Source organism: Helicoverpa armigera, chromosome 17 (assembly GCF_030705265.1).
Source record: "Helicoverpa armigera isolate CAAS_96S chromosome 17, ASM3070526v1, whole genome shotgun sequence".
Lineage (NCBI taxonomy): Eukaryota > Metazoa > Arthropoda > Insecta > Lepidoptera > Noctuidae > Helicoverpa > Helicoverpa armigera.
This window is the reverse complement of record NC_087136.1, coordinates 3,635,213-3,657,323: the sequence shown is the minus strand read 5'-3', so window position 1 is coordinate 3,657,323 and position 22,111 is coordinate 3,635,213. Positions and strand designations below refer to the sequence as shown.

Below are 22,111 nucleotides of genomic sequence, written 5' to 3'. Positions count from 1 at the left end.
TGATATGGTCCTTTTCGAGAACTGGGTCGGGCGCATACCTGTAGTACGGCACCTCAAGGTCTACAAGGTTGTATTGCAGAGCAAGCTGCTGGTGGATAATCTTGGCCACTTGGTTATGTCTGTGCAAATATTCACCATTAGCCAAACGAGAACAACCAGATATAATATGTCTGATAGACTCACCCGGATGGTGACATGCCCGACATATGTCAACCGTCCCGTCTTTCACGATATATCTCCGGTAGTTATTCGTAAGGATAACTTCGTCCATAATTGCACATACAAACCCTTCGGTTTCTCCAAACAAGTCACCGAAGCGTAGCCAAGATACGGACGCATTGAAGTCTACATCGGGGCCATGAAGAGCCCCGAAGAAGCGTCCGTGTAGCTGTTTGCTCTGCCATACCTCCTTGCGATCATGGGTAGTTAGTACCACAGGTCTGCGCCAGTTCTCATTTGCCAACGATAGCGGGGTGAGTCCTTTGTCCACTGCTACCATATCACGATGCATACCCACGTCGCTTTAAATCAATCATTCAATCAATTATTAAATAATAATCAATCAATTATTATTATTGTTTCTCATCATCAAATAAGTACATTACTTTGGTAGTTACAAATTGCATTATATTTCAGAACACCAGGCTTACCCTCCGCCGAAACAAAAATCTTAGAATTGTTGAGAAATAATATTAATAAAAAATAATAAAAATAGTAATAAAAATTCAATTAAAGTTAAAAATTATTACAAATGACGCAACACCAAAATAAATAATACATATAAAAATTTAATGCTAAAAACTTTCATAAAACTTAAATATCTTTTTTCTTAACAACAAAAACAAATTGAACCTATAATTTAAAATTAATAACAAAATTGAAATAAGTTGCTATTAAAAAATAGGTATGTACCTATATATAAAATTGGTATTCGATTATTTATAATAAATATCCGATTTAGGTATCGAATGCACACCGCTGATTGAAAAAAAAAATACATACTCCATTCCAAAGTCTACTTCTCTTTGATCTTGTAAATTGTTCATTTTTATTGTGTATTTTATGTGCTGATTTTTTAGTTATTGAACATAAATAAGTGCACGAAATGTATTGCAACGGATTGAAAATGTTATAAATATGACGTTTGTGTTGTGTTTGAGAAAGTGATGCGATTATTTATTGGTAAGTTTTCACCAAATTTGAAATGCCTAACTTTTCGATAGACTTAAAAACACCGTTTTTATTATCTTTTTCTGAATTAACTGACCCCATTTGACCTTTGCACGTTGTTGTCAAATAAGTGAGCTCTAAAGTTATAGTTAAAATACTTCTGATCAGGCATTACGGACTTAGAATTCATGTGTTGAAAGTTAGTACAAATTTTTGACTTCCATGTCGCGATTCAAAATATCCCGCCGAATCAACGGTAAAGTCATATGTCAAAATCTTGTCGAGCAGAGGGGTTAAGGTCACAAACTGCGTAAGTTAAAACTTCAATACTAATCTGTGTTTAATAATCTTAGCAAATTCGGATTTGTCTCACATAGCTTAATCTCATAGTCACCCTATTAGAAAGGGACAGACAGCCTCCGTACTAACTGTTTCACTCGGCTCGTTTTTTGGGTTTATATGCGCAGTCCTGTTTACTAATATTATGTCTATGGTGTATGCAGGTACATCTTAAGCATTGATTCAAGAATTTCATCTTTGGGGATAGAATTTTACCAACCGCAAACTTATTACCACACCCCACCCCTATAATATTCTTACGTAATGGTGAACAATAAATTAGAAAATTATAATTATGAAAAAATGTTACGACTATCAAAATACGTTTTTTTTTTCGGTTCAGCTGGCTGCTTTACCTACCTGAAGGAGAAACTTTTTGGTGTTTGAATAGTATTTTTATGAAACAATACTGTCACAGCTACTTGTCAATTTTAAACATTACCTAAACTTGCGTGATATCAATAATAAAAATGGGTAAAAAAGCACCACCGAGATGGGATTTCAGAGATGTCTCTTCAGGGATACAGAGGATACGTAATTTTTTACTTGGTCGCAAATATGTATACCACAATCGTTTTCCGCCATTAATATCACCAAGATCAATTCCTACTCCGGACATTCCTCGAGGGCCGGACTATAAACTCGCTAACCAGGCGTATAGCAACCGCAATGTCCTGAATTCCGTAAAACCTCCCGTTGTAGCGCCAGTCGCTGAAGGAAAAGTACTTCGCAAACCTAAAGATGGAAGAGCGAATAAAATAAGAGTCGGTCCTAAACTCTCAAGCTCAGACGCTGTAAGCACTTTTATAAATAATCCAATGTATTTAATCATTTACACATCGCTATAAAAAATATTGATCGCCCTTTTGTTCATTTACATTGCAGATTGAATTTTCTTGCCCGCCACTCATAGGGCCCGTATGGTGGTTTGACTCTCATTCCTATTACAAAGACGTATGTGTATCACCTTGTGGAAGTCCTGCAAGTTCGTCACCTCCTTCCCCTCCTGCGCCTCCTTGCCCGTCCCCCTGCTCGAGCTCGGAGAAAAAGGCTCCCTGCCCCGAAGAATCAACTACTCTAGAAAAGCCGTGTCCTGTTCCGAGGTCGGATCCATGTGCTGAAAAGCCACCTTGTGAATTGTCGCCTTGCGATCCTCCGGATGACAAGCCGCCGCCGCCGCCGCCTCCACCTAAGATTTGTGATCCGTGCAAACCTAAAAGTGGTGGAAGGAGGAAAAGGAGGAAGTAATTAGTAATTATGTAAATGGTTTGGGTTCTAAGTGGTGGATTGGTGGTGCGTTGGTAGTCGTAGAAATTGACCACGCTTGTATGACCGACAATGCATCGTCTTTTTTCTCAGCGGTCTAGAGCTACTGAGTTTCGTTTTTAAAAAGTATTACAGTTTTGTCTTCAGTATTTATCATGGAATTTAATTTACCTACTTACTTATTTATTAGGGTCGAGGAGATTGTTCCTAGTGTTCCTCGACTAGACAAGTTCTTAGTTGTTTTAATATTGTCTTATGTTATTATTTATTTGTTGATAATTTGCGCATTTAGTTAGTTTAGTTTATTTATGTTTTGCTTTAATTTGCTCAATAAAGAATTATGAAAATTCATTATTGGAATTACTTCTCTTGCCTCTATGATACCTATGTCTGCCAAAATATCCAGTTACTCGTGTTATGGGTGCCCAAAACGTTTACGAAAAAAATGCCGATGATATGTAGGTATTGAAGCACGTATGTAGGTATCTAAGCCTAGAATCATAGCAATGAGATTAGAGACGCTTTAGTGTATGTGGTAAACCAATTTCGTGGGATAAGTACCTACCTACTTAATTATGCTGGAGAGCCTCAGCTTGTTAATTAAGCCCTGATTACGTTATGGGCGAGACAATAGTAAAATGTAAGAATTCATGATTTTTTTTGGCATACCTGGAGCACTTATGAGTATGACTGGATTTATATGGTAGGTATTTATACCATGTGGTTCAGGAAAATAAATAAGGCAATCAAAACACGAGAAGAGCTTTTTGGACCTAAGACAAGAATGTTTTATTACCTGCTTACTACAACTAGGTAATTCCCATTTATAAGGCTGAAGAATTATATAGGTACCTACCTCAAAAACGAATGGACCTATTTAAAAAAATATTTGTGTTAGAAAGTCCACTTATCGGTACAAACTTACGCGGGCGGAAGATAGTTAACCAATAACCAATATAGTTAGTTTAAACTATACCACGGCATCGCTCGTAAATTACCTACTCGTAGGTCCTGCCTAACTTTTATGGGGTCAGCTCGGCTATCATTTAATTATCGAACACAACATGGTAACTGTATTAACGAGCCATTAAACAATGGACAGCCAGGGGAATCAGATGTGACCACACTACGTGATCGAATTCAGAATTAGTTACTGCGTCAGTGTTCGACCGGATAGAATCGTCATATTCGTCATAACATAAAGAATCCTCTTGTGAATAAGCTTTTCTAATTTTGCAGTTCTCTATATTCTATCGTTATAAATTTTTCCGTCTTTTCTGCTGAGGCCCTTCGTACATAGCATAGGAAGACCTCTTCTGTTCTGGCGAAAAAAAAATGTGGAATTATATTGTTTTTAGTTTACAGGGAAGTTTCTTTTTCATGATTTTCTTTTCGATGAAGTAATTAATGCGTAAATTGATCAGGTAGCACAGTAGACACAGGCAGCTGGAATAGGTACTAGCTCATTGGTAAAAGATCTCCAATGCATTCCCCAGAAATCAAAGAGCTGAGAAAAGCAACTGTACCCTGAAGATACTCGTAGAATCGTGCAATCAGCTTACTGCCATGGTAAGTGATTGGTTGTTCTGCACTGCACTGACCGTACCTAAGTAGGTACCCTTTTGTAGTACATACTTTGTTAACCTTTCATCTAATTCTAATCAAATCTGGTATCGACTCCGATCCGGTGTCTGGTATCGAGTCTAGATAAATCAAATTATGTCTTTATCCAGACGTAGGTACACTTTAGACAAAATCTGAAGCAGGTGCTAGTCGTAACTCTACAATCCCAGTTTAATTTCATTTAAGACAAACTTTCTTAGAAGCTGGATAGTTATAATTAGTGAAGTGCTAAGTAAACTATAAACATCAGCCGTAAAATAAATTGAGTGAGACCGTTACTGGCACTCGTACAATATTCGTCTTATGAAGGGAACTAGTACTTACCTAGTTACCTACTTTATTACACCTAAGTGAGAACATAATTATCCGGTATGAATATAGTGAACCTCCCTTTATAGATAGAATTTTTTGGGATAAAGTCTAGCACTTACCTACCTATTCGCATGAGACTCTCAGAAAATGCAATATTTTCATTATTTATCTATCATATCAACTTTCTTCTTTTGTGTTCTTAGAGGTGTAGCCTGCCTACTTACCTACCTATGTATTTTTCAGTAGTAGAGTTGACGAGGTCCAGACAGAATCGATCGGCTTCATTTTCAGCAGCCAACTTGTAATAATAACCTTAGAGATTTGTTTTCACTTAGATATCTTACAGATTTTTTTAGAATACTGTTGCTCGTATCCGAATTCTTTTATATATTTTAGCTACGATTTATTCTTATGCAAAAAAAGAAAACAGTTCAAACAGAAATAAACAAACAAACCAAAATTAAAAGTTATTACGTTCTAAATAAGAATTTACGACTAAATTGTTGGCGCCAAAGAAAGAATTCTAAAACAATTCGCGTTATGTTTCTCAGAATCACGGCTTACAGCATCAGCTTGTTTATCTAAATCCTGTTGTTTATTGTTTACTTGACCTATTTTCTGAGATTTCGCTGCACTTTACTCCGTTCATTAGTTAACGTCTCTACTAATTGAGAAAGGACCATAAACTCTTGACACTTTCTCAGGAGACAAGGATATGAGATAATGATGCTAACGTCCATGATCCTCTCATGTCAAAATATTAGCCTTACAGAGATCTGAGGATCGTTCTTACTCTATATTTCTTGTTCTCCGTAAGTTGTTCTGAATAATGGAACGAATTTCATTTGTTTCGTTTATGGGGACTTGATTTGGAAATAAGTTGGGTTATAAACCTATTAAATACATAGCCTGTTGCATTGAATTATTAATGCAGATCGAAGTACCTACCCAAGGAAAGTCTTCTTATTTCTTGATTTATAAAAACTGCTTTAAGATTACCTACTGTTTTAAATTCTCTCCTAGAATCCAGTTACCCCTTAATTTTTCATCCACAAATGAATGCTTATAGCTTACCGTTAGTACCTACACCTCTTGTATTCATTAAATGGAGCACATGCCTTAATGTATTCTTATCTCGTATGCCACATAAATATGCGGCTCATAACCATAACATAAGGACATATTATGAGAAACTGAACGAAGACGTGCTAAATGTACGCAAACATACTTAATACTGTGATAGGTAAAAGGAAATATAAGAGAGCTAAGTTCACCGAAAATTGAGTTTTCTTTATAGAAAATAAAACGGCGTTGACCTTTAGAATTTTCGCGGAACACCTTAGGCATTAAAATAAATATTACTTATTCTTATTTTTTCATGTCCGTAAGTAATCAAAGTAGTAGTAATAGAAACCTTTCAGACATCGACTACTTTTTCAGCGTCCATTAAGTATTAAAATTCATTTGAAAATTGTAATGCCAGATTATGGATTATTTATTTCTAGTAGTAATTAGCACTGCTTTCTCCAATACTGCCCAAAATAAAATGGCATATATTTTTATAGACCCTCATTTAAAATGACGGTAAGTCTGAGTTCGTACATTTTAGGGCTAATAAACTTACAGAGCTATGTAGGGAACATTCTATTTTCCAAACACTCTGTAGGAGGTACTCAGTAAAATCGAGAGCGATCCCTTTGCAATGGTAATCAAGTTGACAACATGTCGGCCAATCGAATTCGTTTCATAAAACCTCCTGTTTATGGTGTAGCCGAGAATATTGAATATCTGAGTTGTTTCAGTCGAACTGGCGTAATATGGATTTTTATTTATGACCGTTTTATTATGTGGTCGGGTTTGTGCTCCGAGCTAGCAGAACAAGGTTTTATTTTAGATGCGGCCTTTTTAGATTGTTTATTTACCGATTACTATATCTATTCCTGAATTTTAAAAACTTCTAAAAATATTAAATTTTTGCAAGTCTTTTAGTTCGTTGAAAGTCGATTTTTCTTTGTAGAGTTTTTATTATATCTTGATGTTATTGTGCAAAAAGCTAAAGCATTTAATAAAGAATGGCGGTTACAAGAAGGGTAGGAAGGCCTTTGATCTTTGACGTTCCCGGACTACCTTCTAAAATATTAGTGCGACATTTTGGTACACCTGACTTACCTTTTTATTAAGAATCAAATATTTTCTCCATCATTTTTTAAGAATTATTTCTTTGTTCAAATAAACTACATTTTTCCTAAAGGTAACTTCTATTAAAACGTGATACCCATTGAAGCGGCCATTTCGAAAAGTCAAAGTCCTTCTGGTATTTTTATTCCTCCTTTCTATAGCAGAATACTTCAGAAAAATACAGCGACTAGTACCATCAATCAAAAAGTCCAGTAAAAACATTAAACGGCCAGACAGTACTACCGTGCAGGCGGTGCAGGTTAATTACAAACTGCAATCTGAAAGTCATCAACTCATTTTTAAATTAACTCATTAGTCTTCGCTATCGCTAGTTATCAGTTAATAAACAGTAGCTTTATTCGGCCAACTCTTTTTCACTATCAACAGATATGAAATTCATGGTGGCATTAACTTCATATCATATTTTACGCAAAGCTGGTTTGTATGAAAATGTAAGCAAAGGTTCGGTGCGGGGATATACATTTTTGATGTGGTCGTGTACCGTGAACACCTGTCTCGCCAAGATAGACCGTGTTGGCGTATAAATAAACATAACACCTCGTTGTATAAATATTATCTGTTTTAACAAGATAACTTTGCAGTGATTTATGTAATTAAAACACTCTTAGTGATGAAAGGTCACTAGTACCAGAAGAACAAGTAACAATTTTTAGGAAACCTCTAAATTGGTGCTTCCAAAAAATATGCTTATCTGCCAATAGAATCTCTACGAAAATTGCATTTTTCACTTAGAAGCAGAACCTCAAATGGGAATACTCTAGGGACCCAGCCAAACTCGTAATGGAGTTGAACAAAGGTGTCGGCAATACGGCAATGGTTTTTGCACTTATACATTGGCTTTAGGATTTGTGCAGAAACAACTGGTACGCAACGATAACTGAAAAATGTTATAGCGCCAGTAACGCCTAAGCGGTTTAGTTGGAATTTATATTTGCTATACTTTTGCATCCAATTGAGTCTCCTAACAGTCCTTAAAATTCTTGAGCATCGCGCACGTCTCTCTAATTACAGCAGCGCAGCGAAGCGGACGATCCGGGTCATCTATTAACCTGAAGATGTTACCTCAAGATCGGTCATAGGTTGCGTTTATGATTAGTGCTAATCTGTCGAGCGCAGTACGTGAGCCGCTCCGTCCGTCGGCGCATGATCGAGTCTCCAGTCACCGTCGCCCGGCGTCAGTACCTCCGCTGCCCTCGACGCTGCCGCACGCACCTCGCTCCTCTCTGTCCCTCCCAGAGGGCTGCACAAATAATGACTGACACCACCCCCGAAACGCGGCTCCCCAAATAAGTGAAGGGCGACAACCCTCGGTACGAAAGTTATGGCCGGAAAACGCGCGCTATTCCCGACTGACGTTTTAAAATCCGATAATTTATAGTGATTTTATTTGTTTGAGTTTTGTGATACGGACTTTTGAAGGATTGCAACAGTTGACGGGTACTGGTAAAATAGACACAAAGAAAAAATATTCTATTCAAAATGATTCAGGATAACGAAAATTCTGCTTTGAATGAGCAAATTGCCGCTTTCAAGAGCGACCCGGAGAAACTTCGGGAGGCCACTGAGTTTGTGGACCAACTCATACAGCAAGCAAAGAAAGAAGCTGAACTTAAACAAAAAGAGAAAGACAGAAGTAAATTCGTAAGTATCAATGTATATTTATCCCCGTAAGGAAAAGAAATAAACGGAATTGATAGGGCGGTAAGTGTTAAAAGTGGCGTAGTGCTGCTGTAGATTGCAACATTTGGCTTCTTCCAAATAGCAATGCTATTTCATCAAAATTTTAAACATTTTGGAACACATTAATCTAAAGAATCAATATATTTCTGCATGCTTATCACTGAATATTGCAAACAAAATAGAGAATCCTCACTCATCGTTCACTGAGCTATTAGACGATCATATTTTAATCGATACAGCTTCACATCTTTGGCCTGTTGCTGCAAGTGAAATGTGGCGAGACTCGACACCAATTTTTCATTCGAGTCTGAAGCTAATAAATTAATCGTTTCTTCTATTACAACCTCATAAATCCTTCGTTCGGTAAACATTTTATCGTGGTTTTGATTAATGTTTTTCTTTCATCGTGTATTAGAAAATTTTACAAAGTTTTACTTATATCTTACCGTTTTTCTTTTTTTTATAACAAACTGCCAGGAATAGTTTTGGTAAAACCTTATTGATGTTCGTGAGATTAAAGTGACCAATCGGTTTATGTTTATCTGATAAAAGTGATGTGAAGTACTTATAATGCAGCCAATTGATGTTTGATCGATACTCTAGACTTAGTTTCAGCCACTTTCAGCTGAATAACAACAAAATTAGGAACATTGCTGATTTACATCTTTTTCATCAATTTTCATGAACCGTGAAGTATGTATTCATGAAATTGCCGAAATCATCAATCTAAAGACTTCGAGTAGTACATGACACGTATTTCGTTCTATATAATACCTACTTTTTGCAACTGTTCATCTTCAACTCTTCTTATGTCAACAATAATACCTATCTACTGTTGACTTAACAAATATTTCGTCTAAACAACTTCTTTTGTTTAGCAAATTGCCTTCTCGTATATCTGGTTTTAGATTCTCACATTAGTTTAATAGCCTTTTTCTAAATAGATAGCGTGACTTAGATCATTAGCACACGGCAGCAATTATTTTAGCGTTAGCACAATCTTTTACATTGCAATTTATATTTATAGGCACTGAACACTTTTTTCAATCACAATCAGGATAATTACTAGATCATTTTATGGATTTAAAAATGTAATTCTGTTAAAATCACAGGCATTTAAAAATCACTAGTTTTTTATGACTTGCTAGCTTATGCATTGATTTTATACATTTTGCTGATATTATTTGTTTTTCATAATCATATTCATTATATTTATGTTATTGTTGCAGGAATCACAAGATGCAGGTTCGGGTAAGTTTCAATTTTTTACATCGAGTATTATAATCATCCCTGCATTTATTGCATAATCTTAACGAATTAATTTTAGTGATAATAGTTGAATATTATACTGACAGTTCTTGAAAATGTTTAAACTATCTAAACACGTACGAATTTTCTATTCACGTACGATGTCAGCTGCATCAGTCTCATCTATCCCCAACAAAATCCCTCCGTTCTTTAACCTATATACCTCCTAATTTCACAACGACTTCCACAATCAATACCCAAGCCACATAACATGAGGCTGTTATAAGGAAAATACAATGTTACCTTCGCATAAATCGCAAGTCACGCGACACCAAAGAAATCACGTTACATTGAAGTAACCCTGAACTGCTCGGTATTCAGTATGTGACTCGCTCAGTGAAATACATTGACGACTTTCATAATAATGGTATTAAGTGACACAGAAATAATGTTCATGGCACAGAGGATGGAAAGATAGAGAGATGCCATAAGAATGGTAGGTCAGGCGACGTGTAGTTCAAGCAACGTACGGTAGGCGTGGTCAGTTACTAGAACTGACGAGACGTTCGGGATCCTTGTCAAATTAGGACCAATCTGTCAATGATTGGTGATTTTATTTTGAAAATAATGGATGAGCTAAGGGCTAAGGCTAAGGCTAAGGCTACATAGAAGGCGTGTATCCCCCAAATACTCCCATTTTCTAACAACTTTCTTGGTCAGTTTTGCGTTATGACATTTCTGCTTGTAATTTTTTTCTCCATGGTTCATGGCTTTGTAATGCGGATATTTTAAGATGGGTTGAAATTGGGGGGAATAATTTACTGCCCTGAATTTTTCGACTTTGATGTTGATGGAGGGAGAGAAAAGAGCGCCTTTGATCTTGGTAAAAAAGTTATTGATTTAAGGTAAGGTTCTTGTTGGCTATAACAGAAATCATAACATTACGACAGCTTCTAGAGGAATTAGGTAGGGTATACATTTACCCACGTAGTTATCCTTTGCTATAAGAATTTACCTGACACGGTTGACGTTTATTTTAGACCACTGCAGGGTCAAAATCTAGACATGAGAAATCTTGGTGGAACATCGAACATCAAATAAATGGAGTTGGTCGTTTAACTCAGGATCCTATGCTCAGTAGGCTTGCTAGCTTAGAGCTTGAGATAGACTAAACTACAACCGTACTTCTGTAAAACAATAACACAGATAGAAGAACACATACTATAAAAAGCATTATAAATAAAAACAAACAATTCCACAGTTGATTGGAAAAAATTAAAAGCAGTTGCAATAGTAACAAACAATACTAAGAGATTGCTATCTCGTAATCCGTAGATCGTAATGGCAAACTTCAATCTACAATAAACGTTGGTGCAAAGTGCTGGAATGATATTACACTTTATCCTTAAGTGTTCTTGTGTTTAATTGTTTTTACTACAATAGGTTTTGTAAACGACGGATATTGTAATGTCTTAATCTACATCAACTAGGGCTTTACATAATTGTATTTGATATTAGATTTATAACATTGACTTCCAATTTACATCGTTAGGTATTCTGAAATCACTTACTTACAGTGTTGCTGTGCATATTCTCAATATGTGATTTCGTTTCGCTCATGATCATTCAATCTCATATTTTCATTGTAAAAAGAATTGATTTGAATAAAGTATGAGAAGATAGATTCATAGATAAGATTGTATATTATATATTTATGATCAGTAGTTATAATCGTCATACCAAAAATATGGCTTATTGTATTCACGAGATCACAGTTCAAGGCTTCGAGATTTCAGACGCAGTTTTTCTTAGCAAGACAGACACCGAAGAAAAACTAATATCAACAAAAACGACATCATAGGGCGTGGTGTAACTATACTCTGTTAAACTTATGGTGTATGTGCAACTACAAACAGCCTACAGTACAAGTCTGACACAAATTTCATTACGGTTGGCTGGCCGAGTGAACAGAACCAAGTTACGAGCGCAAAATTTTCGGCTTTTCATAGTTCAACTTTCCATGCAGTTTTATTTCGTAAAACTAGGCTACAGAGCTGTGCCTAGTGGTACGAAATTGCCGTTTATAGAAGTGTAATGGGAAAACTTTGGTGAAATGAGGAAGGTCTGTGTATTTAATTCACTATTTTCTGAAGCAAATTAGATGGATGCGCTAATGGAAGCATTTGACTGTTTAGAGAGGATGGTATATAAATTGCCAAGTGTGTTTAGACTATGAAAGTTACCTCCCCACTCAGAGACATTTGTGACGGAATTTCATACAAATCCTTTTCTAAGGAATGGCTTAAGTACCCATTAACCTTTCTTCGTCTTTCTGACAATACATTCACTTACATGATCTTCATATTACATGGGCATTTGGCTTGATTTCTCGGGTTGGCTTTTAACTTTGGCAAACACTGAATGAAAAAACTATTCACAATGACGTTTTGGATAAAGTTCTGATACTGTTTTATTACGTCCATGAAAATGATAGATCGGTACACTAAGCTTTATTAACATAAAGGAATTCTTACATCGTGGCCTCGATCTTAACATTCAAAGTAAATCCACTGTAGAAAAATACAGAAACGAATGAAATACGATTATGATGTTAGTTCTCGTGCGTGTAACAGCAGTTATATTTGTACAAACTGTTTGGATTACCGTTCCTTACAAATATTTGGGAACTACTTACTTACTACATATTTATACAGAGTACTCTTACATAAATATTTGTTGTAATAGCGGTCGTGTTTTGTTTTATTTTGTTTCCTCAGACTGAGATTTTTTTTGCATAATCTTTGCTTTGCTTCTTTTGTTTCAAATCTTAGACGGACTTTAGAGGCACAAAAAGCCAACAAGAATTCAAATTGTTTCTATTGAAGTTCAAAAGTCATAAACTCGATTTAAACGTCTTGCACTTGAGTTAACTTGATTTAATTAAGCTCCAGAAATCTCTTAAACACAATCTGTAGAAGAATAGATGATACTTTCTGTACAATTTCTAGAGTAACTAAGTCATCAGCCCGTGTTAGTCTTTCGGTAATCACTAGACATCATCATTATGTGATCTGCGAAGACTTCCCACAGCCTCATCTTCTTCTGTGATATCCTGGCTACTATTACGGAAAGACTGATATTGCTTCACCAGCTAAAATTATATTATATCTTCAATGAAAGGAGTCCCAAAATCTGTATTAATAGGGCGCTATTATCACCCCACTTCTGTGGGACATTGATAAAGGTCAGGTCGTTTCTTAACCCTGACAGATAAATCTCATAATTACGCTGAATGTTGATAAATCATCTCTAATGTCGAGATGGGATAATCTTTAGTAGTTGAGATAAGTCTTACGTCATTGTAACAAGAAATGTTTATTGTTATCTACCACCTACGATTTTATCTGCGTTTTGAATTGAGTTCAGGATAAATCACGGTTATGAAATAGATACTAGCTGCTCTACGTGGTTTAATCAAAGTTAAAAGTCGGTAAAAAGAAGCCAATGTTTCTCAGGCTCTATTAGACAATCGGTGTACTCAACAAACATTTTAATGTGTTCAATAGTTTTGCCGTGAAAGCTCGACGGGCAAAGTTATATTTTAGGTATTTACCTATATAAGTTACCTACCTATAAGGTAATTTGGGATTTACAATCTTAGTAAGTATGTTAACTTATACCTACACAAATATGTAGCCACAGCTGATTTATGTAAAATTAATTAATGAACTTCCACAAATAATTTCAAACTTTCACATTATAAAACTTATTTGTACGAACGAAATATTTTGCGAGCAGGCTCCTAATTAACATTTATTCTACAAGAAGTTTTCAATCAAAAAATAGCCTTCTAGTTTCCGGCTGTTCGCGGCTTCATCCGCTTCCTGAGGGAACTATTTCCCTAACTATTCACTAGGTAGGTAGATACTTACTGACTTCAGTAGCTTTTTCCGTAAAAGAGTAAAAAATACACGGTGTTACAAAATTTCGCGTTGATAATATTATTATAGTTGGATTGATGTGGCATAGTTATCTATGCTATCGCAAATTGAGTTTCTAATTTATATGCAAAATGTCCATCAACCTATTTAAATCATAATTATCAAGAAGAGATAACTAACTTCAATGTATTCACTGTTCACAAATAACTAAAAAGTAATTACTATATTGTCGTAGGTAATGGACGGCTATATAATTACCTATATTTAGCACCCTCCACTAGAAATTACCTGCACTAGACTTCAAAGGCGTTTTAGCCCTTTTCTACCGGCTGTATTAAAAGGGGGAAATCCCCTTTGAGGGCTCAACTTGACGTTTTAATCAACTAGAATAAAACCAGTTTCCGTGTTTGGCTTGTATGTATGTTTAAAAGAAGCTGAGTAACGTGCAGATCGACAGATATAGTAGATAAAGCTGTCCTGGATACGAGAAAGTAGATTGGAATCTGTTTTATATCGAAACTCTTTTCGTATCTCGGTGACCATAGAGTCGTAGACGCGGCGATTGACTCGTCATTTTGAAATGCCCTTCCATTATACTCTTGAGATTGAAAGCTACCCTACCTGATACAGTACATACTGGCTGGTACATACTAATAAAATGTACTAGTATAAAAACTGGATAATTTCCTTCACGAAATCTTTTCAAGGAGATTTCTCCAATTTATTCCAAAGTCCAAAAGTTAAATTACGGTTTATAAAATTGTGTATTCCTTCCATCTCGAGAATATAATATTATTACACGTACACCGTTTCAGCTTACGGAATGGATACTAAGTAATAACAATAACATCAAAGAGCTAACAAAATAACGTTTAATTAAATTACTCATTTTATCCGCCAGTTATTAATACAAATGGTATTTGCCTCAGGTGCTAACTAGGGTTGCCACGCGGAAAATGGGAAATTGTCACGAAATATTACCACTTCCCCGTATTTTGAAACTATCGTTCCGGAAAATGGCTTTTTAATTAAAATCTTGATGTTCAAAGGTGCATTCCTTGGAAAATTGTGTTGCGGAATTGCAGACGAATATTGTTAGCGGTAGCTACCAATTTATATTTCGAGAAAATCACAGTATGGTCAAATGAAAAGGACCGAGCTCCCATTTCTGCGTAAAGGCAGTTGACAGAATTTTTCCTGTTGTTATTCAATGAGTCACACTTCTCAACAATTATTCTTACAATTAATGGAAAGAAGAGATCTGAAACTGGGCTCTGATTTTTATTCTGGATACTGAATACGATCTTACAATTTACACACTGACTAAACAAGAATCAAATACACGAATAAGGCAGAGACGATCTCCCGTCAGATATCTTCGCCAATCTGAAGTTGTTCCTTGTATCACTTACTATCACTATCACTTGTTAGTTCCTTGCACAGTACTTATTTATGTACGAGGAAAACGCTACTACGCACGCTCTAGGCATTAAATGGCTTACGTCACAACGGCAAAAAAAAGAAACTCGTTATTAATACTACTTACTCCTGATTCTACCAGCCCTATTAACCGGACTTTTATGATTAAATATACTACTAAATGTACGTAGGTTGGAACGGAAGCACTTCATCTCCGCACTGACAATTGTTTCCCCCGCTCTCCGGTGATTACATTACGGGATTGCGGATTTGTCGCATTTCTTATTGTGCTTTTGAGTTGAAGGCGTTTTTGTCTGTATCTGAGAGATCAGGTTTAAGGACCTTTGTCTTGAGAATTGGGCTTGCAGGTTAAATATGTAAATGTTTGCAGTGTTAATTTTTTAATCCAGCTAGAAGTTCCTGATCTTATTCTATGTATCTGACACCTTTGAGTATAAGGGTTGGCCCATGGTAGAGGTTTTCATGAGTGATTTCAATTGCTTCTAACTACTCTTAATTTTCCAATTTGATTTGAGTTCAATCCTATGTTTTTTGCTTCCATTCTCATCTGTCATTCGTCATGCTACCATTGACTCTCTTCTTATTCATATCTTATAATAATATGTCTCCCAGCCAGACCACCTTTCCTTCAATCTTCCTCCATTCTTTAACCTTGATACTTGACATAGGTACTCTTTGAGGCATGTGTCTCATCCCTTGTGCTATCTTAGCCTACAGTAACAAAAACTTTACAATGCCTTGATAAGTTAGTACGAAGGATGAGGGTTTTATCACCAACAAGACGAAGTTCCAGGCAAAACCTACCAGTTTAATAAACCCTCTGTCTTGGACGCCTAAGTAGTTCGAAGCTTAGGTTACTTAAGTATCTTAAGTTGGGATATCGTTCAAGTGTCTTATTCTAAGCTTGAAGATTTGGGTTTGAGTCGACTGAACAAAGGGATGCTACTTTAGTCATTGTTTTGAATAATATTGCAACTTTTTAGTAGGTACAGGAAATAATATTTTTCAGAAAATGTTTCAATAATTATTTTTTATTGAACCTATTTTCTGAATTTCATGTATATATGTAGTAGTATATTTTGTCATCCGATTATAAAACATAGTCTTCAAAAGTATCAACTTCAGTGCTAAGTTTAAACCCTCATCTTAAAGAGAGTTAATGGATTAAACCTTATACTTATCCGTTTTAAAACCACGTTATATTATGTTTAACGGTGGTTTCTGACGGCTATATATTTTCCCATCAATATCGTTTCTATAATAAATAAACCGTGCTTTATTCTCTCATAATAGGTATTAACCAATGAAAGGTTTTTATAGGCTACACGTATAATTTACGATGTCTTTATATACAGCTCCCAGACATAATGGAGCGGTAACTTTAGTTCGTGGCTGGGTTTTATGGGAACACTAACTTTCTGCTTTTATTACATACGAGTTTCTTTTATGTTCTCTCGTCAATGAACCTGCCTTTTAATATTTAATTAATTTATCTGGTAAAAGGTATATGTTCTCTTATGTTTTGGCTTACTTTTGACGTTATGAAGCGTTTTAATGTTAAAGTAGGCTAACCAATTTACTTACGTGTGATTTGGTACAATAGTTACAATTCTGAAGAAAGCTTACAGAAGGTAGGTACACGGTCATAGCTAATACCGGTCTCAAGACGCATATGAACTCTTTACAAATAATTTATCTGCCCTTATCTTATGTTAGACTCTCTGTTTGTTTGACATTTTACAAATAGCAAGTATTTAACTTCACAACAAAATATGATGGATGTTGTATTAAATAGCTGGACATTGTTTAATGTAAAATGTTTTAACAGTCATTTTAAGAATTTCTTCCGAAGTGTTCAAGTGAAAAGTCCATTAATCTTCTCTGTGGCTGAGCGGAAAGGCTTAAAGCGAATTTGTTAAAAGCCACTGTGTTGCCTTTCTTTTAAAGACTTCGTCCATTTTCTCGTTTTTGAACCGCGGGAGAAAAATGGAACTGATTCTTACAATGGATGGTACATTCGTAATGGTGTCTGTGTATTGTGAGGCATGTAGTCTGATAGTTAAGCAATATCCTTAGAGGAAATCAGTACGAAGATTAATGGTAGGCAGTAGGTACATACATATACACACCGAAAACTTTGATTGGACTACTCTACTTCTGTCTGTCTATGGCTTTCACGCCAAACTACTGAACCACTTTCAATGAAAAGTACATAGATAGTCTAGAGCCAGAAAAAGGACTTACGGTACTTTTCCATCCTCGTGAGGGAAGTCGTTCCCTCGCGGTATCCCTTTTGCAATTTCACATAAGTATATTTATATAATTTTTCTCATTACCTATGACATCAAACAAACCATACATATTTTCAACCCATCTGCAACCGCTGTTAATTAATCCCTTCCATAAAACAATAACTGTTTTATTAAGTCCGCAAGCCGAATATCGATTTCATTACCATGTTGGTTGAACATGGTCTGGCTTTGCGCTTTCACAATGGTTTTCCATCTCACTGATTAGGGCTTTACACTAATATTATCGGCTGACTGAACATAAGTTCAGATGAATGACAGTATCGCGCTTTTTTGTGCAGAGTAAAAGGTAGCTGTAGTATTTAAATACATCCAAATTCCTTAAATTTAAGTCCTATGAAAGAAGTGCTAGCAACTTAAAATAGGAGTATGGACTGATATTAAGATTTCCACACCATCATCACCAACATGCTTTTACCCGAATTTTAGAGTTTTTTATTAAAATTTTGGAGTTGGCACAGCATGTCTATGCTGGCACAGTATGTCATGTATTCGTGTATAGGTATGACGTCTTCTCACAATTATAATTCTTTTTAGTCATGGTGTTTTTCACACAATCTACCCATGCATGGTTTTTATGCAGATTTTATATCATTCCAAGGAAGTCATTAATACAACTTTCTACGCACTTACTAAAAAACTCTTTCTACTTACTAAAGAATTCAGTTTCTTTAACAAATATACCTTCTACAGTGAGTTATATTTTCATAACAAGAAGGTTGCTTATCAAAGCAAAGTTATGTATGTCGGAGGGCGCCGAAACATCAGGATGGCACTATCGTCCGACATCAGTTAGGGTAATCGTACAAAGAGATAACTCAAAGAAACTTAAACAAACTCAAAACTCAAACGTTTATTCAAATTGGTCAGAACAAAAGACAACCCCCAAAACGCCCGCCCTTCGCCACTTCCTATGTGTTTTGGCTGGGGAGAAGAAGTGGCGGAACAAACTCCCCAGCAACACATGTCTGTCTGTTAGGTTAGAAGAACCTTTACACTTTAATTTCAAACGACACTTTACGATTTACAATATGGATCTACAACGGTACTACAACACTAGGTAATAACACTAGATACACTAGACGTGACGTAAGGCAGTTTCGAGATGTGTGCAACACGACGACTCAACGAAGACTGAGCTCCGCGGACGCCACGCCGACCACCACGACTCTGCCAAGCGCGCCAAAATGTTGTTTCACCGGAAACGCCACCAGAGGGCGCGCTTGTGTGACGTTTAGTGTCCGTACTATCGACAGTCTCCGACACGGCCATCCTGCGTAGACCACGTCCTCGTGGTCGTTTAATCTGCAACAACACAAACACAGCACAGTATGCACAGTGCAGCCTCGGCCACTCCTGACCACAACAGTAACTTGTCTCATTCCAATTAAACTACACAACGGGGAAAGTAAAAATACTCTACGCTCTACACTTCGTAACGTTTTAACTGCTAAATCACAACACACACATACCACAGCCATGTACCATCGTCATCATAACCACAACTGTAAACATAATCTAAGCTTACAAAAAACTCCAAGTAAAAAAAACTAACGCCACGGCTATCCAGCCGAAAAGCAATCACATTGCTCTCACACAAAACTTAGTACGCATGTCCACCCAGTGGACAGCCCGTGTACACCACCCCTGCGGTTACACGCTACGGTCTCCATAGACCACGACCTCCGCCAGAGACTACTGGTACGGTCGAACACATTACGGCCGTTAGCTTAATTTACTCAAACCTTCTAAACTTGATCATCATCATTATCAACACGATCATCCATTACATCAATTTCGACTGGTACATGACCTTCTGGCATTTTCCTAATCTATCGTGAGCAAATTTGCAAGTACGTTTACAATTCAAAGCTTTAATGTGTAACGATCACCTTCCAAAACTTCGATTTCTCTAAATGGACCTTTGAATTTCGGATCTAATTTTGTCTGATCAATCTAAACATTTTCAATGCAATAGAATGCTTTCACCTTGTGCGATAAGACGCGATGTTCTGGCCTGCCGCAACTCATACGGCCTCCACGACGAATCTGGGGGAGGACGACGCTGCAAACAGCCAATGCAGCGCACCTCGCCCGCCGCTTGCCTAGTAGACCTCGTTCTGTTCTCCAGGCTCCGTTCACCTTAGATGTTATCTGTTAAGTCAGAGATGAAAAGTGCTTAGGCATCAAATATTGACAACATATGGGTCAGCAACAAACCTTCTCGTTTCGTAAGATAGTAAGACCTACACACATGTTACAGATTTAAAGAATAGCAATCACTATTCAAATGAAGAAACTAGATCCCTACCTTAAAAGCTAAGCACGTAATCAAAGAAAGATCGAATTGCTAGTCAGACTCAACTTGTAAATTACTAAATACCTAGGCTTCACATGACTGTTGTCCCTTAGCCGAGCTCTCAGCCCATCCTGGCTTCCTAGGGACCACAACCACAACCACAGTGACATGACACCAACTGTACCACAGATGTATACGGGTCTCTTCCTGGTCACCCCGATGCCGTCACACAGGCCAACGAGTCTCTTCCAGGTCACCCCGATACCCATCATAGTTACAGCTTAACACAATAAAAACAGTACCGCAGACTTTACACAGGTCTCTTCTTGGTCACCCCGATGCCATCACACAGGCCAACGAGTCTTTTCCAAGTCACCCTGGTCTCTATCATTGGTACAACTTAGCGCAACGAAATTACAGAGTAGGTGAACGTAACACTTTACCAAAAATCTATCGTCTGATGCACAATTCAATCAAATGACGCAAAAACTGAAATATTCTAACTTTAGGATATTGATGAGATCAGATAACTAATAATTTTCAACTCTGGGATCAAACCTAGGTTCACGGTTTCTGATTCTGATTATCTACGATTCCACCAATTAATGAGCACTACCACTAAACAACGAGACTGAAACTGCCTCAAGTTTAAAAATGTCGTAAGACAAATAACCTTAACATAAAGCAAAAATGGATCGGTCTCACCGGGTTTCCACTCAACACCTCAACGCGCATGACGATGCGCACATCGCTATGGCGCGCAGTACAGCAAGGCTTTCGCGGACGTGAAGCCACGTAGATGCACGAGCACCAACACTCCGACCTCACGATGACACGTCAGGCTCCTGGCAGCTGGGATGCTCCGCAGTAATTTTGTCGCCATATTGCACAATAACGACCGTCATTGTTGAAACATGAAAAAAGACAAATTCGGTTAATTTTCTAGCATACCCTCAATAAGTAGCTTGACATGTAACAATGGAAAACGATACCATTACCATAACCGTGGTTACCATACTTGTACCTTCGCTGAAATTCTTAATAAATCTTCTACTACAAACTTCATTTCAAATTATCGACGTTACATTTTTTTTTTGTTAGTGGGTAGAAATTTATCTTCGCATGGCGAATTCGAAACGCATGTGGGCATTCGGATTGCATCCCACTTCTGATGTCGGAGGGCGCCGAAACATCAGGATGGCACTATCGTCCGACATCAGTTAGGGTAATCGTACAAAGAGATAACTCAAAGAAACTTAAACAAACTCAAAACTCAAACGTTTATTCAAATTGGTCAGAACAAAAGACAACCCCCAAAACGCCCGCCCTTCGCCACTTCCTATGTGTTTTGGCTGGGGAGAAGAAGTGGCGGAACAAACTCCCCAGCAACACATGTCTGTCTGTTAGGTTAGAAGAACCTTTACACTTTAATTTCAAACGACACTTTACGATTTACAATATGGATCTACAACGGTACTACAACACTAGGTAATAACACTAGATACACTAGACGTGACGTAAGGCAGTTTCGAGATGTGTGCAACACGACGACTCAACGAAGACTGAGCTCCGCGGACGCCACGCCGACCACCACGACTCTGCCAAGCGCGCCAAAATGTTGTTTCACCGGAAACGCCACCAGAGGGCGCGCTTGTGTGACGTTTAGTGTCCGTACTATTGACAGTCTCCGACATGTAAATAATCTGACCCATCTGTAACCTACATAATCTATAATCTGTATACCTGTTCTTTAGTAGTGAGTACAAAAAGCGTTCACCTTTATGTTCGCCCTATCTGCCCTGAGGATCTTTCGTGTGACTTATAGCCTTATTTTTTGCTGAAGATAACCTTTATTGGCTTCTGAAATATGTATTTTGTTTGACTTCTATTACCCACATAAGTTATTCCTAAGGACCTTTGTTCCAATTTATATTTGAAAATGATATACTTAGTTTCAATGTCAAAAAACAGGAAGAAGAAGATTGCCTGTATAGGTAGTTATTTGGCAAAAAGCCACAAGTCGTACCTAAGCTGTACTAAAGATACTCAATAATTGTCAGCTATAATTGAATATGTCACTTCAACAAGTTGGACCATTCTACATAACAGTCCAACAGTAAAAGGTCCCATTTATATTGAATTCCAACACGTAATTTCCACTACGAAGATTTTCACACTTCATTTACCATATCCTTTCGGACCCAACTGATTTCCGTACAACTCCGACTTACAAGAATTCCCTTTACCCCGAATTCGGGGAAATTGTCACATCATCTTTCTTGTCA

At 37.0% G+C, this 22,111-nt stretch overlaps 2 protein-coding genes and 1 long non-coding RNA gene across 4 annotated transcripts in view; 2 read left to right on the top strand and 1 right to left on the bottom strand.

Annotated features, from left to right (window-relative positions):
* The first annotated feature begins 1,979 nt into the window (after window positions 1–1,979).
* LOC126055704 (WAS/WASL-interacting protein family member 3) lies at window positions 1,980–2,757 on the top strand. The gene is made up of 2 exons (XM_049846077.2): window positions 1,980–2,303; window positions 2,395–2,757. Exons 1-2 carry the CDS (start codon window positions 1,980–1,982, stop codon window positions 2,755–2,757), a joined length of 687 nt encoding a protein of 228 aa, XP_049702034.1.
* A 5,238-nt stretch (window positions 2,758–7,995) lies between these two features.
* LOC126055842 (uncharacterized) overlaps window positions 7,996–22,111 on the top strand; it is a 48,536-nt gene continuing 34,420 nt past the window's right edge. The window contains exons 1-2 of one of the 2 annotated variants that reach the window (XM_064038862.1): window positions 7,996–8,550; window positions 9,819–9,834. In XM_064038862.1, the coding sequence (XP_063894932.1) occupies window positions 8,389–8,550; window positions 9,819–9,834 (178 nt within the window). In that variant the 5' untranslated portion in view covers window positions 7,996–8,388. Of the gene's footprint in view, window positions 8,551–9,818; window positions 9,841–22,111 lie in introns of both variants that reach the window. The other variant, XM_049846572.2, reaches the window with a different exon arrangement.
* On the bottom strand, window positions 18,361–21,523 carry LOC126055461 (uncharacterized). The gene is made up of 2 exons (XR_010277322.1): window positions 19,517–21,523; window positions 18,361–18,832 (listed from the first exon to the last, which is right to left on the bottom strand). It is a non-coding gene; the product is annotated as an uncharacterized LOC126055461 (long non-coding RNA).